We start from the raw sequence: 15,953 nt of genomic DNA, 5'->3' as shown, positions 1-15,953 counted from the left end.
TGAATGTCACATGATCACAACTGAGCCAAGGTTCCCTCTCTCTCTGTCTCTCTGTCTCTGTCTCTCTCGATTGCTCGCTGCAGAATTATGGGTGATCCTCTCCCATGCTTGGATGCTCCGTCTCATGCCACAGCGTTTGGCAGAAATCAGTGATTTTTCTGAAAGCTGGAAGGTGCCCACAACTGGCATGAGTGTATTTTGTCACTTCAAAGCACAAAGTCCTTTGTTTTTCCATACAAGAGTAAGCCTAGGAATGCTTTGCTTCATTCTAGGTCAGGCTGCCTGCAGATATAGACCCTTTCCTCCGCCGCCTTATTGCCAGTTACTTTAAATACAGTCTGTGACAAGAGTTTATTAATATGTAGTGTAGTCAACATCCGTTAGTGATAGTGAAAGTCGTCCTACACAATAACCCTCCTCTCTCTTGTCTCCCCCACACCAGCCTCGAAGGTTTTCAAAGGCAAGCGCAGGTTAGTTTGTTTACTTTTCTTTATATTTTGTATTTCCTTTATTATTTTGTATTATAGTCCAGTATCGTAACCATTTTTATCTGAATATTTTTGGGTTGTGGAATGAATCCTCTGGAATGGAATAATGAATCCATTATTTCTTAAGGGGAAATTCACTTTGACATACAAATACTTTGGATTACAAGCATGTTTCCGGAACGAATTATGCTCGCAAACCAAGGTTTTACTGTATTTTATAATGTTAAAATAATACATTAGGTAATAAAACGTGAATGCTTGAAGTTAAAATCTATGCTTTGAAAACCATTTCCTTTCTGCTTCGAGAACTAATGTCTAGTCCATTTTTGTTATGTGCTAACTGGTTTGATACCCACTAATCTGGAAACCAGCTACACTACAAAACTCAAACCTGTTGTGCCTGCTGTGGTCACCCTTCTTCATCTCTGTGTTTCCCTTGACTCACTGCAGTTGGGCTTTTGACATTTATCGTGAAACTTCCCTTGACCCAAGGCCACCTGTGACCCCCATCTCACTAAATCCAACAGCCCGTTCCCTGTTCTTTTCTTACATGACATCTCTTGGCATTTGAGGAACGACTTCACTCCCTCCACCTGAAGCACTGTGCTCTAGGTCACTACCTCCCTGGTGGCCCTACTTCACAGTCTCTTGCTCAGTTCTGTTCTCCTCTCTCCCTGAGTGTTGGAATAACACGCCCGACACACCATCGACCGGGATCAGAGCAGCTAGTTCTCCATCTACATCACTCCCTAAATGATCTCATTCAGTCCCATGGCTTTAAATGTCAGTTACCTGCTTGCGATCCCCAGATGTATCTCTCCAGCCCTGACTCCCTCCTCTCGTGAAGGTTTGCACCGTCATGTCCTGCACAGTTCTCCATTTGGTTATCTGACAGTTTGGACTGAATGTGTCTAAACCTAAATCCCAGTCCAGGCCAGATAATTGCCATCTTGTTAAAGGCATCATCCTTCATTGCACTTAGGCCAAAAACCTAGGCGTGATTTGTGATTCGTCTCTTTTTCACACACCCCTCATCTAATTCATCAGCAAGCTCTTCGGTTCTAGTTTTAAACATTATCTTGAGGGGCGCCTGGGTGGTTCAGTCGGTTGAGCGTCCGACTTCGGCTCAGGTCATGATCTCACGGTCCGTGAGTTCGAGCCCCGTGTCGGGCTCTGTGCTGACAGCTTGGAGCCTGGAGCCTGCTTCCGATTCTGTGTCTCCCTCTCTCTCTGACCCTCCCCCGTTCATGCTTTGTCTCTCTCTGTCCCAAAAAATAAATAAACGTTGAAAAAAAAAATTTTTTTTAAATAAATAAACATTAAAAAAAAATTTTAAAAAAAACAAACATTATCTTGAATCTGATTCCATCTGCTCTCTTACTACTTATCTGTTGTCTACCTTCCACCTTAATATATTCCTCCTTAGCAGCCAGAGGAGTTTTCTAGAAATATATTCAGTCATGTCACTCTCCTACTCAGCATGGTCTGTCAGGTAGGATTGTTTTGCTGTAAGAAACATAATTTCTTAGGTTCTCTTCCAGTGGAAAAAGTTTGCATATTCGAGGGGGGGGGATAGATATAAATTAACATCCTTTTAAAAAAGAAATCCTGCTCTATATACTGCTTTTCACATAGGATATGGCGGAGATCTTTCAGTGCTGCCACTTCTTTTTTCACCTTCCTTTTTGAACTGCTACATTCTTTACCTCATGTGGATAAACCATATTTAACCATTCCTGTACTGACAGGTGCTTCAGTTGTTTCCAATTTACATATAATGCTGGGGCGAAGAGCATATAGCGTTCGAGAAGACTCTAGGGCCAGAGAACTTACTAGATCTGCTACTTACTAGCGGTGTGACGCTGTGCAAGCTACTAAATTTGTCTTGGCCTCATTTGACTTATTTTGTAACATAGCGATAACTCTAGAAACCACTTCATAGCTTTGTTGTGAAGATTGGATGAATAAATATGTGTAAACATAAGTGAAAATAGAACCTGGAATATGGTGAATGCTTAATAAATGTAAGCTGCTGTTATTTTTTTCTGGTTCTATTCTGTTTAATATTTAGAGTAGCTATTTCTGTTTTAGCACCAAACTATTTTAATTATTTTAACCTCATAATATGTTGAATATCTAGTAGAGCTGACAGAAATTTCTTCTCGTTCCTAGTAATCAGTTGATTCTCTTTGACATACTACGTACACTCTCCTGTCGTACACCAAAAAAAGTGACCAATTGTTCACCTTTGTAATAATTATAACCCCCTTTTTCGTTTCCTTATTATCCTCCTTTTTTCAAAAATATCTTGACCTTGCATGTATTGTTCCAAATGTTCTAGATGTCACTATCAAATTTCACACACACAACATATGTTACTTTGTTATTTTTTTAATGTTTATTTATTTTTGAGAGAGAGAGAGAGAGAGAGAGAGAGAGAGAGAGACCGTGAGTGGGGGAGGGGCAGAGAGAGAGAAGGAGACACAGAATCCAAGACAGGCTCCGGGCTCTGAGCTGTCAGCATAAAGCCCAACACGGGGCTCGAACTCATGGACAGCAAGATCACGACCTGATCCAAAGCCCATCACTTAACCAACTGAGCCGCCCAGGCGACCCTAGTTTATTTTTTTATTTTTTATTTAAAAAAAAAAATTTTTTTTTTTCAACGTTTATTTATTTTTGGGACAGAGAGAGACAGAGCATGAACGGGGGAGGGGCAGAGAGAGAGGGAGACACAGAATCGGAAACAGGCTCCAGGCTCTGAGCCATCAGCCCAGAGCCCGACGCGGGGCTCGAACTCACGGACCGCGAGATCGTGACCTGAGCTGAAGTCGGACGCTTAACCGACTGCGCCACCCAGGCGCCCCTATGATCTCACATTTGTGAGTTTGAGCCCCGCATTGGGCTCTGTGCTCAAAAATGAATAAACATTAAAAAATAAAAAAATAGGGGCGCCTGGGTGGCGCAGTTGGTTAAGCGTCCGACTTCAGCCAGGTGACGATCTCGCGGTCCGTGAGTTCGAGCCCCGCGTCGGGCTCTGGGCTGATGGCTCAGAGCCTGGAGCCTGTTTCCGATTCTGTGTCTCCCTCTCTCTCTGCCCCTCCCCCGTTCATGCTCTGTCTCTCTCTGTCCCAAAAATAAAAAAACGTTGAAAAAAAATTAAAAAAATATAAAAAAATAAACAAATGTGAGATCATAACCTGAGCTGAAGTTGGACACTTAACCAATTAAGCCACCCAGGCACCCCTGTATGTTATTCTCTTGAAAGACCCCTTCAAGAAATTTTTTACTGTTGCTAATTGTCAGTTGATTCTCTTGGATCTTCTATGTATATAATATCGTCTGCAAAGAATTATCATTTTGCCTTTTCTTTTAAATCTCTGAACTTTTTCTCTGAGTCATACTGGCTAATGCTTTCAGAACAGGGTTAAGTAATAGTGCTGATAGCAGTGGACAGCCCTGTGTCCTCCCTGACTTTCATGGTAATGCTGCTGGTGTTCTGCTCACAGGTACTCTTGTTTGAGGTATGTGTTTATGTAATCAAGGTATTTTCATTTATACTTCCTTTTTTACTAAGAGTTTTAAAGATTAGAATTGGACGTCAGATTTTGTCAAGTTACTTTCAGTAGCTTTATATGATCGATCATATGGTTCCTATCCTCTGACCTACGAGCAATGACTTTATATCCTAATATTGACCCATTCTTACATTTTTGGGATGAACTCCCATTTGGTCCTGGTTTATTACTCTATTTAAGATTTTTGTATCAGTATTCCATAAATGGGACTGGTCTTCACCAGGCTTTAGCGTCATCGGTATGTAGAATCCATAGAAGAATTTAGAGCTTCCGTGTTGATATTCTGAGAAAGCTCGTACCCATCTCTGGTTCTAAATCCTTTCCCAAACCAGTGCCAAAGCCCAGGTGCGTGAGTGCTCTGGTGACCTCGCTGCTCATGTCCCCAGTGTGTTGTGACAGCAGCTCTTTGTGCCCTTCCTGGGCTGTTCCTCCAAAAAGGCTCCTTCTGTCGGGGCACCTCGGTGGCTCAGTTGGTTAAGCGTCCAACTTCGGCTCAGGTCATGATCTCACAGTTTGTGGGTTCAAGCCCCGTGTCGGGCTCTGTGCTGACAGCTCAGAGCCTGGAGACTGCTTCGGATTCTGTGTCTCCCTTTCTCTCTGCTCCTCCCTCGCTTGCGCTCTCTATCTCTCAAAAAATGAATTAACGTTAAAAAAAAAAAAAAGCCCCCCTCTCCCAGGGGCAGGTTGGTTGGTTCTGGGAAATCAGAGTCTTTCTGCTGTGTCCTCATTGTGCAGACAGATCAACCTGGTGAACAGTTATTCCCATTATCTTTTCTCTCGTAGCTACCATCTGCTCTTTTCAGTGTTCCAGCATTCTCTTTAAAACCAGCTAAAGTTACTTAGTTTCAGTCCAAAGATGAAATTTTTCTTGGCCAGTTTGATTATGGTTGCATCAGCTGTGTTTAAGAATTTTGGCTTTGGATTTTTCCTTTTGTTTAAAATAGTACAATGGGGGTGATTAGGGCAAGATGTTCACTTTCTACTTAAAAAAATAATAAAGTGTGCTCTTTATTGTGGTCCTATCTCTTAAAAAAAAAAGAAGAGGCTCAACTCAGGATTTGGCTGACTTACTGTCCTCTCTGAGGCAGGAGAGCCAAGCCAAGGCTGAAGAAAGAAATGATTAAGGATTTTGAGGTTAGGAGGGTTTAGAATTACATGGCCAGGCTGTGCACTTCAGAGAACGTATTCAGCTTATTTTCCTAGGCCGACGGGTCCACTCTTGCAGGAGCCAAACCAGTGGACTGAGATTCTCAGTTTGAGAAAATGCCTTTTTTCTGGACATTCTCTTCTTTTTTTTTTTTCCTCTTCCCTTTCTCCTCTGTTCTGTGTTCTCTCCCCTTCCTCCTTTCTTCATTTCGCTAAAGCCCCAGGAAATTAAATGCAAGGACTTATGCCTTCAATCCTAAAATGGGAAATGAGAAACCCTTAAATGTCAGGAAATTCCAAAGATAAGGTTCCTACAGCAGCATTAACTTGGTTGTGTATGTTCTATGGCATGCATTGAATAACTCTGGCAGGAATGCCTGAAGGCCTACATTTAACAAGGAAAGTTACTATTTTTTAAGTGTAAGCAGCATCCTGAATTTACACGTATCTGTATACCCAAAATGTTTTAACTGGAATGCAGTTTTTTGGTTTTTGGTTTTTTTAGGGTTTTTGTTTTTGTTTTTGTTTTTTTTTTTGAGAGAGAGAAAGAGAGCATTCACAGGTGAGTGGGGAAGGACAGAGAGAGAGAGGGAGAGAGAGAATCCCAAGCAGGCTGCACGCTGTCAGCGCAGAGCCCGATGCTGGCCTCAAACTCACAAACCATGAGATCATGACCTGAGCAGAGATCATGACCTGAGCAGAAATTAAAAGTCAGACACTTAACTGACTGAGCCACCCAGGTGCCCCTGGCATGCAGGTTTTTAATTTTAGTTTAATTTAATCCTATGATGGAGTTTTTAGATCCTTATGAAGCCAAATAACTATGTTGACCAAAATTTCAACGTTTCAACATCATTTGGCATTGTATAGATAGATTCCGCCTTTTCTTGAGGCTTTAGCGTACAATTTGCGGAACTTTTTGAGGACAGGAAGCCTGGGTCATTATATGGCTACCGAATCATACACCTGCTGTTATTGATTCCATAATTTCCATCTTCGGTAGGACTGATAGGGATCCCCAGAGTGGTCTGGTTGGACAGCAACCCTCAGCTATTACCCAGTGAGTGCTTAATTTCACTTACCAGCCATATTGTGGTCTGTTCCTGTCATGGCTGTTCCAGTCAACATGCCATCCAAGAGGCAGTTGTAACTGCCATGTCTAAAAACTGAGTGCTTAAAATCTTCAAAGGGGCAAATTGTTTGATTAATTTGACAAAGCCAAAGTTACTTTGAAAGCATGAGAGAAGCTTGATTTTGTAAATTCTTTATTTAATGGCAGTTGCATTAGAAAACAGAAATAAGAATAGAGAGGACAGGGGTGCCTGGGTGGCTCAGTCCATTTAGCGTCCAACTTTGGCTCAGGTCATGATCTCACAGTTTGTGAGTTCAAGCCCCCTGTCAGGTTCTGTGCTGACAGCTCAGAGCCTGGAGCCTGCTTCGGGTGTGCGTCTCCCTCTGTCTTTACCTCTTGCTTGCTCACACTCTGTCTCTGCCTCTCTCTCTCTCAAAAATAAACATTAAAAAAAATTTTTTTTTAAAGAATAGAGAGGAAAGTTGTTATTCTACATTAGAGCAGTGACTGTCAAGTCTTTTTTTAAAATAATTTTTTAAATGTTTATTTTTGAGAGAGAGAGAGAGAGCAGGGTAGGGGCAGAGAGAGAGCAGGGGGACAGAGGATCAACAGTGAACCCAATGTAGGGCTCGAACCCTTAAACCGCGAGATCATGACCTGAGCCAAAGTCGGATGCTTAACTGATTGAGCCATGCAGGCGCCCCTATAGCTTTTTTTTTTTTTTTTTATAAAGAGAAAGCATGAGTGTTTGAGCAGGCAGAAGGACAGAGGGAGAGGGAGTCCCAAGCAGGCTCCATGAACCAGCACAGAGCCCAACGTAGGGCTCGATCCCGGGACCATGAGATCATGACCTGAGCTATAATGAAAAGTCAGATGCTCAACCAGCTGAGCCACCCCGGTGCCACATGTCATGTCTTATTTCCCACTGGAGGTGGAAATGATTGGACGTTAGACATAATGGTGGATAAAGATGGGTTTTCTACTGGCATTTCTGTTTTGGATTTAGGATAGAGATAAGCATAAACCCACCATGAGTAGCAGTAGCACTTGATGGGGGAGGTGTGAGCCCAGCTAACATAAGCATTCCCCCACTTAGCCCCACTCTCATCTCCTGATGGCACACACGCCCTTCTCAAGAGCCGGTGGGACCTGGGGAAGACCTGTGTGTGGTCACTGGACACAGAGACAAGAAGAGAATCTGTGGCAGCTCAAGGAGCCTGCTTCAGATTCTGTGTCTCCCTCTCTCTCTGCCCCTCCCCTGCTTGTGCTCTCCCTCTGTCTCTCAAAAATAAATGTTTAAAAAAATTTAAATATTCACTCATGTATTCAACCAGCAAACATTTATCCTGCACCTGTGTAGTAATAGAACATAACAGTGAACAAAATGAACTGAGACCCTGGCCTCGTGGACCTTACGTACTAGTAAGAGAAGCACACAACTCTGCAGTTATGTAACTATAACCACACTCAGTGCCGCGAGGAAGCCCATGGCGCTGCAGGAATGTTCAGCAGGGTTATCTAGCCTGTCATGGAAACAGGGCCAGATTGGGGAGGAAGTGGCACTCGGACTGAGACCTGAGATTCCCAGGTGGAAAAGGGGTGTTCAGTTTGAGAAACAGGTGAATGTCCCAGAGGAAGAAAGACTAGTGTGTTGGAGGCCCTGAAAGGCAGTGGTGTGGCCAGGAAGATCAGGAAGGGTGTGAGCCGAGGCCTCCAGGTCCTCTGGAGCCTGGTCCAGAAGAGTCCCGGAGACCAGGGAGGGAAGTGTTCTAGCCTATCACTTACTAGGAATGGGAAACCTTCCTTAAAAACTCACATTTTTTAAGAAGGGAGAGACCTGACCGGATTTCCATTTGTGAAAAGCTCACCTGGACAGCAGACAGGGTGGGTAACTGTGGGGTGGGAGGAGGTATGTGGCGGGATGGGGTAAGCCCAGGGTACAGCTGCCGGGGAACTGAGAAAAGCAGTGAATACTAGGAATGCTTGGCCGGCGGAACTCTTGTTAATTGGTCAGATATAGGTGCTAAAGGAGAAGGGGGTTTGGACAGGACTCCCAGGTTTAAGGCATAAACATTTGGACAGAGGGCGATGGCCTATGCCGAGGAGCACTGGAGGAGGAACTGGTCTTCATTGGGGTGCGAGGGGAATAGGAGGGTGAGTTCAATTTTGGATTTATTAATTTTTTAAAACGTTTATTTATTTTTGAGAGACAGAGCATGAGCGGGGGAGGGGCAGAGAGAGAGACAGACACAGAACCTGAAGCAGGCTCCAGGCTCTGAGCTGTCAGCACAGAGCCCAACACGGGGCTCGAACCCACAAACCCTGAGATCATGACCTGAGCCGAAGTCAGATGCTTAACTGACTGAGCCACCCAGGTGCCCCTTGGATTTAGATTCCCACGGGTCATTCAAATGGAGATGTGGGATGAGCTCTTAACTTAGTATTTCATTTACAAAAATATAGAAAAGTCACAGGTAACCTTCAAAATACTACTTGAAATCACAGTATTTGGCACTGGTTGTCAAAACTGGGATATTACATATGTTGTGACCCACTTCAGGAAACGTCAGTGGACCAGTTGAATCATCCCAGCATCTCTAAAACTAAGAAGTACCTCAATCACATGATAATTTGAAGGCCCAGGAAGCAAACTCAGGCTGGGAGGAGGTGTACCCCTTCTCCAGGCTGTGGGCTCCCCAAAGGCAGGGACTTCTTGCCTTTGCTTCACCAGCTAGCTGTGAGCTCAGCTCGACCCCCAGAAGGTGCACATTAAACATATGGGCTGGATGTGGGACGAATGTGGAAGTGTTTAAATAAGAAAGAAGCCAGTTTGGATGTGGTTATCATTAGCCTTTTGAAATTTCCTTTTTCTCAAAGTTAATATGTAAATAAAGGTTTTAAAACTTTTTGTGACCACAGCTTTCCTCCTGCGTTGACTTAACTTCCATGCTCTGCTTAGTGCCTGTGCTGTGGAGAGCACCAGACACGGACCAGACTTCCTGGCTTCTGACCCTGGCTGCACCTCTTTCTCCCAGTGTGACCTTGAGCAATTTATCTGAGCTCTGTCTGTTTCCTTTTTTTTTTTTTAATTTTAGTTTATTCATTTATTTTGAGAGAGAGAGAAAGTGTGCACACACCAGTGGGGGAGGGGCAGAGAGAGAGAATCCCAAGCAGGCTCTGTACTGCCAGTGCAGAGCCCAATGTGGGGCTGGAACTCACGAACCCCAAGATCATGACCTGAGCCAAAGTCCCACGCTTAACAGACTGAGCCACCCAGGCACCCCGGTCTCTATTTCCTCGTATATAAAATATGTTTAATGATAGTAATTCTTTACAAGGTTGTTGCAAAGTTTGAATGTAGTAATCCGAATACAGACTTAGTTGATACTCAGTAAATGTTGAGTGATTCTGCGGCCTCTTTGAACAGTTTGCATCTTCCCTACCAAATCTAGGTAGTATGCATGCTGGGGACTTGAGCTACCAGAATCCGGTTAGCTCAGCAGGGGGAAACCCAGGAGCTGTATGGCCCACTCCAGGCCGGTAACTTCACTCTGCTCTGGGCCACAGACCACCACGCGTCTATCCCCAAGCATTTGCCCGGCTAATACCAGCCTGGGCTAATGGCATCCCCGACTAGGGAGTGTTCAGGGCGGGCACAAAGCACAGTGCGATCCCGTCGTAGAGAGAAAACAGCTCAGACCCGCTTCCACCCCATAGACCACGTCTGTGGGAGCTCTGAGGCACAGTCCTTCCTCTCCTGGCTGGACACCTCAAGGGGAGGAAGAAGGGGTTTATGGAGAGGTAGCCCTTCCTTCGCAGCAGGAGCTTCCATGAGTGCATCAGGCACCTCAGGGCACGGGTGACAGTTTCAGCCTCATGGCCTGACTTAAGGCCCTGAGGACCTAGGCTGGAAGCTGGAAGCTGGAAGCTGGAAGCGTGGTCTTTCTTTATGTTCCTGTCCTGAGTGCTGAGTTCAGGTTCAGAAGGGAGAAGGGTGAGGTAGAGATTAGGGATGATGAATTCAGATGTGGAGATACTCAAGTTTAGAAGCCTAGAGAGATACTCAAGTTTAGAAGCCTAGAGAGGAAACACCCAAAGCCCAGAAAGAGGGAGAGAAAGAGGAAGAGAGAGCTACAAGCAAAGACAGGCAGTTGTCTGAGAAGGGGAAGTGGCCGGGGGCCAGCATTGCACCCAGCTCGTCAAACCCCAGAGGGTGCCTGTGTGCCTGTGTTTGCAATCCTTTGCTGAATGATACTTCTGTAAAATACAACAAAAAGGAATTGCCAGAGAAATGAAATGAAATGAAACGAAAAAGACAACAATATACAAGCCTCAGTTGTCTTTTAAAAATTTGTTCTGTCAAATTGCTTTAAAATTTTCTAAGCACAGGGGCACCTGGCTGGTTCAGTCTGTAGAGTATGAGATTTTTGATCTTGGGATCCTGAGTTCGAGCCCCACGTTGGGTGTAGAAATTACATTTAAAGCAAAGAGAAAAATAACTTTTAAAAAAGAGTTTTTAAATGCCTATTCTCAATTATTGTACCTATGTCATTGGCACACCAGCCCTGGCCCAAGGATTGCACTTTGAGCACCACAGCCTTATGCTATAGAAACTAACAGGTGTCACATAAAGAAATGCCCCAGAAAGTGATTAGGTTTTACCAGAAACTCAGTAGTGACCCTCAGGGGGCAGCTTCAGAAAAGGGATGCTTACAGAGGCCAGGTTGAGAAGATAAAGAAGGAAAACCGGTGAGTTCAGGTAAACTGATAGACAGCCTCAGCTCCTCCCTCCTCCACCTGCCCCCAACCCCCACCAGCTTAAAACCCTTGGCAAGGAAGGTGAGAAATCCGCAGAACTGCAAGGGTCCTTGATTCCAATGAAAGCTTTTCTAGAGGAAACCCGTATGTGTTTAAAGAGGGAAAGGAGCTAGTGGAGAGGGAAAGATTTAAAATGTAGCAAATCCCCAAAGCTTGGAAAGCAGGCCCATGGCATCTGCCTGGCTCTGCTGTCCCCTCCCACCGCGCTCACCACCCTGTTCCCTACAATCCAGCCTTGCCGGGCGTCTGTGTGCCTTTCCCACAAATGCACCAAGTTCTCCGCTGCCGCAGGACCTTCACAGGTGCCCTTTCCTCTTCTTGGACCACTCTTCCCCACCCCCACCCCCCGCCCCCCGCCCCAACTGAGGTCTTTCTTTGTATCCTTAGGTCTCAGCTTTAATGAGTGACTTTGTCAGCCTCCCCCGATGCATCCTTGATAGTCTCACTTGTGACACCCTGTTCTTTTCCATCACTGACCTTAACACAGGTTATTATTATTCGATGTATTTGTGCGTGCTCTGCTTGAACGCCTGTCTTCCCCTCTGGAATGTAAGCTCTCTGAGGCAGGGACTCTGATTCTTTTAGTCACTCCTTATTTATGGAACCCTGAGCACAGTGCCTCTCACATAGTTCATGTTCAACATAAAACATTTTCTACGTAAGTAATTATAGCACTGCACGGTAATAGTAACAGCTAACACTTGTTGCATGTTTGCTAGGTGCTAAGGACTTTACAGACTTTCTCTTTTCTATTCTTTGGGCAATCCTATGAGATAATTCCTGTTTTTCAAGTCAGGAGGAAGAGTTTCAGCCCAGTTAAGTAGTTCATCCCAGGTTAAAAGGCTTGTGAACAATGCATCTGAGATCTGTGTACTGATCTGTTTAATCTTAGAGCCACCAGAGGGCACCTTCCCCAGGGGCAGAGAGAGATTGGAAGCATGGGTAAGAAGCAAAGACATACACTTCTACGTAGTCAGCCACAGTTTACGTCAAGCATGTGCAGGACGCTGTGCTAGACACGGGTGCCCAGAGTAAGGAGCCGTGACTCCTGGGCCATGGGAGGCTTGTGATCATCCTATACCAGGAGGAGTGAAGGGCTAGGACCAAGTCAAGGCCAGCTGGGGAGTGTGCCCTCAGGAGTGTGGGGGGACTAAATTCCATTCAAGGAAGGCCCGAGTGTGTTCAGCGCGAGTTCCTCACAAGTCCCCTGGACGGACAAGATGAGCCTCGAGAGCCTGAGTGGACAGCGCTGTTCTGGTCCAACTGGGGGGAAGTTGTGTTTTACTTAGGAGAAGGAGAAGGAAAGAGGAGAAAAAAGGGAAAGGTGGAATGAACCGGTGAGGTGGCTGATATTTTGTATGTTCCACGGTATGGTCTACCTCCTGACCTTCCTAATGTTCAGTAAAGCTAAAGAAATCATAGAAACTCAAGGTGAGCCACTGTGTATGTTGAGGGTGGGGGCTGGACTTTGCATTAGGTCAACACCAGCAGGACAGGGACAGCTCCTGTGGAAGTAGGGGGTGTGGTGAGGGTGATAGCCATTTATTTATCATCCTTACTGATCATCCTTACCACATTTGCACAAATCTCTGCAGGGGGAGTGCGGGAGGGAGTTGGGGGTGTCTCAGCTGGCCTCCGGGTTTCATTCTGATAATAACCACTTGAGTGAGAGAAGTGCGAAGGGGGCCCAGGCCTCTGGTCCACTCTGAACTGGCCATCACTGCTCCTTTCCGATTATTAATGTATGCTCTGTAAACATTGCAGAATATTTAAAAACTCCAGAAAGTAAAAGTGAAAAGAAGCCATGAGCCATTCCTTAGCCCTAAGATATAGCTGTATATTTCGCTTCCTTCACTTCTTTTCTCTGTATATGTGTGCTTACAAAGTTGGGGTTGTATTTTATATGTACTTGACTCCCTTTACTCAGCGTAACAGCATAAACATTCTTTCAGATAAAAGCCACACCTCTTATGTAAGGATTTTCATACCTTCTTACAAGAAACAGAGTTGATTTCATTAATAGAAATCTTTGCAGGAAGAAAATTTGGGGGCATATAATCTCTGGACCAGCCTAATTGATTTGAGTTCTTGTTTTTTGGTTTTTTTCTCCCATCTTGTACAAACCAGAAAGTCCTATGAGTTTGAAGACTTATTGCAATCTTCCTCTGAGAACAGCAGAGTGGACTGGTACGCACAGACTAAGTTGGGGCTCACACGCACTTTATCAGAGGAGAACGTCTACGAGGACATTCTAGGTAAGAGGCCCACATACCTGTGTATGAGTCTGGGTCTGTCTCTGGCAAGGGGGAGAGGAAATGGGGCTGACCCCTTGAAACACAGACACACACACTCTCTCTCTCTCTCTCTCTCTCTCTCTCTCTCTCTCTCTCTCTCACACACACACACACACACACAGAGTCTTGAAGAAATACATGTACTCAGATGAACAAGACAGCAGGTAGGGGCATAGTAGAGTGGCCCACGGAGGGACATATGAGAGAAAGTGGGACCGGAGAGGAAAGAGGAAGGACTGGTGCTGAATGGCCATGGAGGCAGCATGTTGCAGTGGGAAACACTGGAGACCTGGGGTCTGAAGAGCTGTGATTGAATCTCTGCTCTGCTCCTGATTAGCTGTATAACAGTGAGTGGGGGACTTCACTTTTCTGAACATCGTTCTCTCATCTGTATAATAAAGACGATGACAGTTACATTGTAGGGCTGAGGATTGGAGAAAATGGAATGGAAAGTACCTGGTTTGTAACAGATGCTCAGTAAATTTAGGGATTACGGAATGAAGGAAAACTAAGGCCACCACGCTCTTCCTGAATCTGTAGGAGTGTGACAGTAACAGGGCATCAAAATTCAGACTAAAATGAATGTCTACTATTTTTAAAAGTAGCTTTGGCCTAAGTTCTTTTAAATTCTAAAGTGGAGCTCAGATTCACCAAGTTTGTTTGCATTTCTTTACTTTTTAATGTTTATATTTTATTTTGGATTTCATTTGCTAATATTTTAAGATTTTTTTTTTTTAATTTATATCCAAGTTAGTTAGCGTATAGTGCAATAATGATTTCAGGAGTAGAATCCAGTGGTTCATCCTCTACATTTAACACCCAGTGCTCATCCCAACAATGTTTGTTTGTTTATTTATTTATTTATTTATTTATTTATTTATTTATTTATTTTTTAAATTTTAATGTTTACTTATTTTTGAGAGAGAGAGCAAGCAAGCAAGGGAGGGGCAGAGAGAGAGGAAGACACAGAATTTGAAGCAGGCTCCAGGCTCCAGCTGTCAGCACACAGCCCGATGTGGGGCTTGAACTCGCAAACCGCAAGATCATGACCTGAGCTGAAGTCAGATGCTTAACTGACTGAGCCACCCAGGCACCCCAATGTTTATTTATTTTTGAGAAAATAGCAGGGCAGGGGCAGAGAGAAAGGGAGACAGAAGATCCGAAGTGGACCCTCTGCTGACAGCAGCGAGCCGGATGTGGGGCTCGAACTCCTGAGCCATGAGATCATGACCTGAGCCAAAGTCAGACATGTAACCAACCAAGCCACCCAGGCACCTCTGTATGCATTTAAATTAGTGAGTTAAAAAGGAAAGTAAAATCAATAAATTAGTGAGTTCAGTAGCCTTCAGGGAATATCACAGTTTTCAGGGAAGTGTGAGCTCAGCCCACCGTCTGCATGTTGGGGTCAAGGGTGGGAGTGGGGGAAGAAAGGAGCTGGTAAGAGGGAGAAATCCATACGTGGCCACATGCAAGGGATCGGTAGGGCAGATACACATATACATACGTGAATGGAATCATCAATACCAGAACAAACTCCACAGTAGGAGGAAACACGAGACTTGAGGCAGAATAGATATTTAGCTGAGCTATGAATTTCACCATAGACTGAATTATAGCGTCCAAGTTTGGGAGATGGGTTGCTGCCAAAGCAGTAGGCTTCCCAGGTCTGAAGCGGGTATGAGGTCTGGACTTCTCTTAACAGTGTGTACCTAACAGGGAAGTTTTCAGTTACAGAGAACGGAAGACCCAGCTGAAATAACAAGGGAGTTTGTTGGTTCATGTGACCAGAACTGGCCTATTGTCCCTTGTTTCCTCCCCCCGACCCCACCTTTTATAAAGTAGGCTCTGCACCCAGTGTGGGGCTTGAACTCACAATCCTGAGATCGAGAACTGCCCACTCCACTGACTGAGCCAGCCAGGCGCCCCTCTTCTCCCTTGTTATCACTCGGGCTAGCTCCATTCTCGGCGGGTTTCCTGTGGTCTTCATGATGGCTGCCATCAGCTCCCTGGAATCTGTAACTTCCCGTTGGGAAGGAGAGCCCATGTTCTGCACCCAACAAAAATGCCGAGGTTCACGCTGAAGAGACTGGTTTAGGTCCCTTGTTCACCTTCGTAGCCCAGGAATGCCATGCACTGGTTGGCATAAGCTTGGGATGTGAGCCCTTCCCTGAACTGGACACTGAGGCGGAGACTGGGGATGCTCACATTGACTGATGCTCTGAACTTGGAATGGAGTTAACTCCATATATCTAAGAAGGGGGACACAGGGTTAGCGAAAACCAGGGTCCAAGAGGAAGGGGGTGAATGGATAGCAAGACATCAGACATCCCCACCAGGAGAGGCCGAGACGTTGGGTGGCTCTCTGATAAGGAAAACTTCCGTAACGTTCCCAGTTCCTGACTTGTTGCCTTTGACCACAGATCCACCAATGAAGGAAAACCCTTATGAGGACGTGGAGTTGCACGGTCGCTGCCTGGGGAAGAAGTGTGTCTTGAACTTCCCTGGTTCTCCCACTTCTTCCATTCCTGACACACCCTCCAAGGTATGAGCCCCCCGG

At 45.1% G+C, this 15,953-nt stretch overlaps 1 protein-coding gene across 5 annotated transcripts in view; it reads left to right on the top strand.

Moving 5' to 3' along the window:
• Positions 1-15,953, top strand: part of DENND2A (DENN domain containing 2A) — a 105,648-nt gene that overhangs the window by 34,490 nt on the left and 55,205 nt on the right. For all 5 annotated transcript variants that reach the window (XM_023250633.2, XM_023250632.2, XM_045052851.1 and 2 more), the window contains 2 exons: positions 13,230-13,357; positions 15,817-15,938. In XM_023250633.2, the coding sequence (XP_023106401.2) occupies positions 13,230-13,357; positions 15,817-15,938 (250 nt within the window). The remainder of the gene's footprint in view (positions 1-13,229; positions 13,358-15,816; positions 15,939-15,953) is intronic.

This window comes from Felis catus, chromosome A2 (assembly GCF_018350175.1).
Source record: "Felis catus isolate Fca126 chromosome A2, F.catus_Fca126_mat1.0, whole genome shotgun sequence".
Taxonomy (NCBI): domain Eukaryota; kingdom Metazoa; phylum Chordata; class Mammalia; order Carnivora; family Felidae; genus Felis; species Felis catus.
The sequence above is the reverse complement of the archived record's forward strand: the minus strand, read 5'-3'. Positions and strand labels throughout refer to the sequence as shown.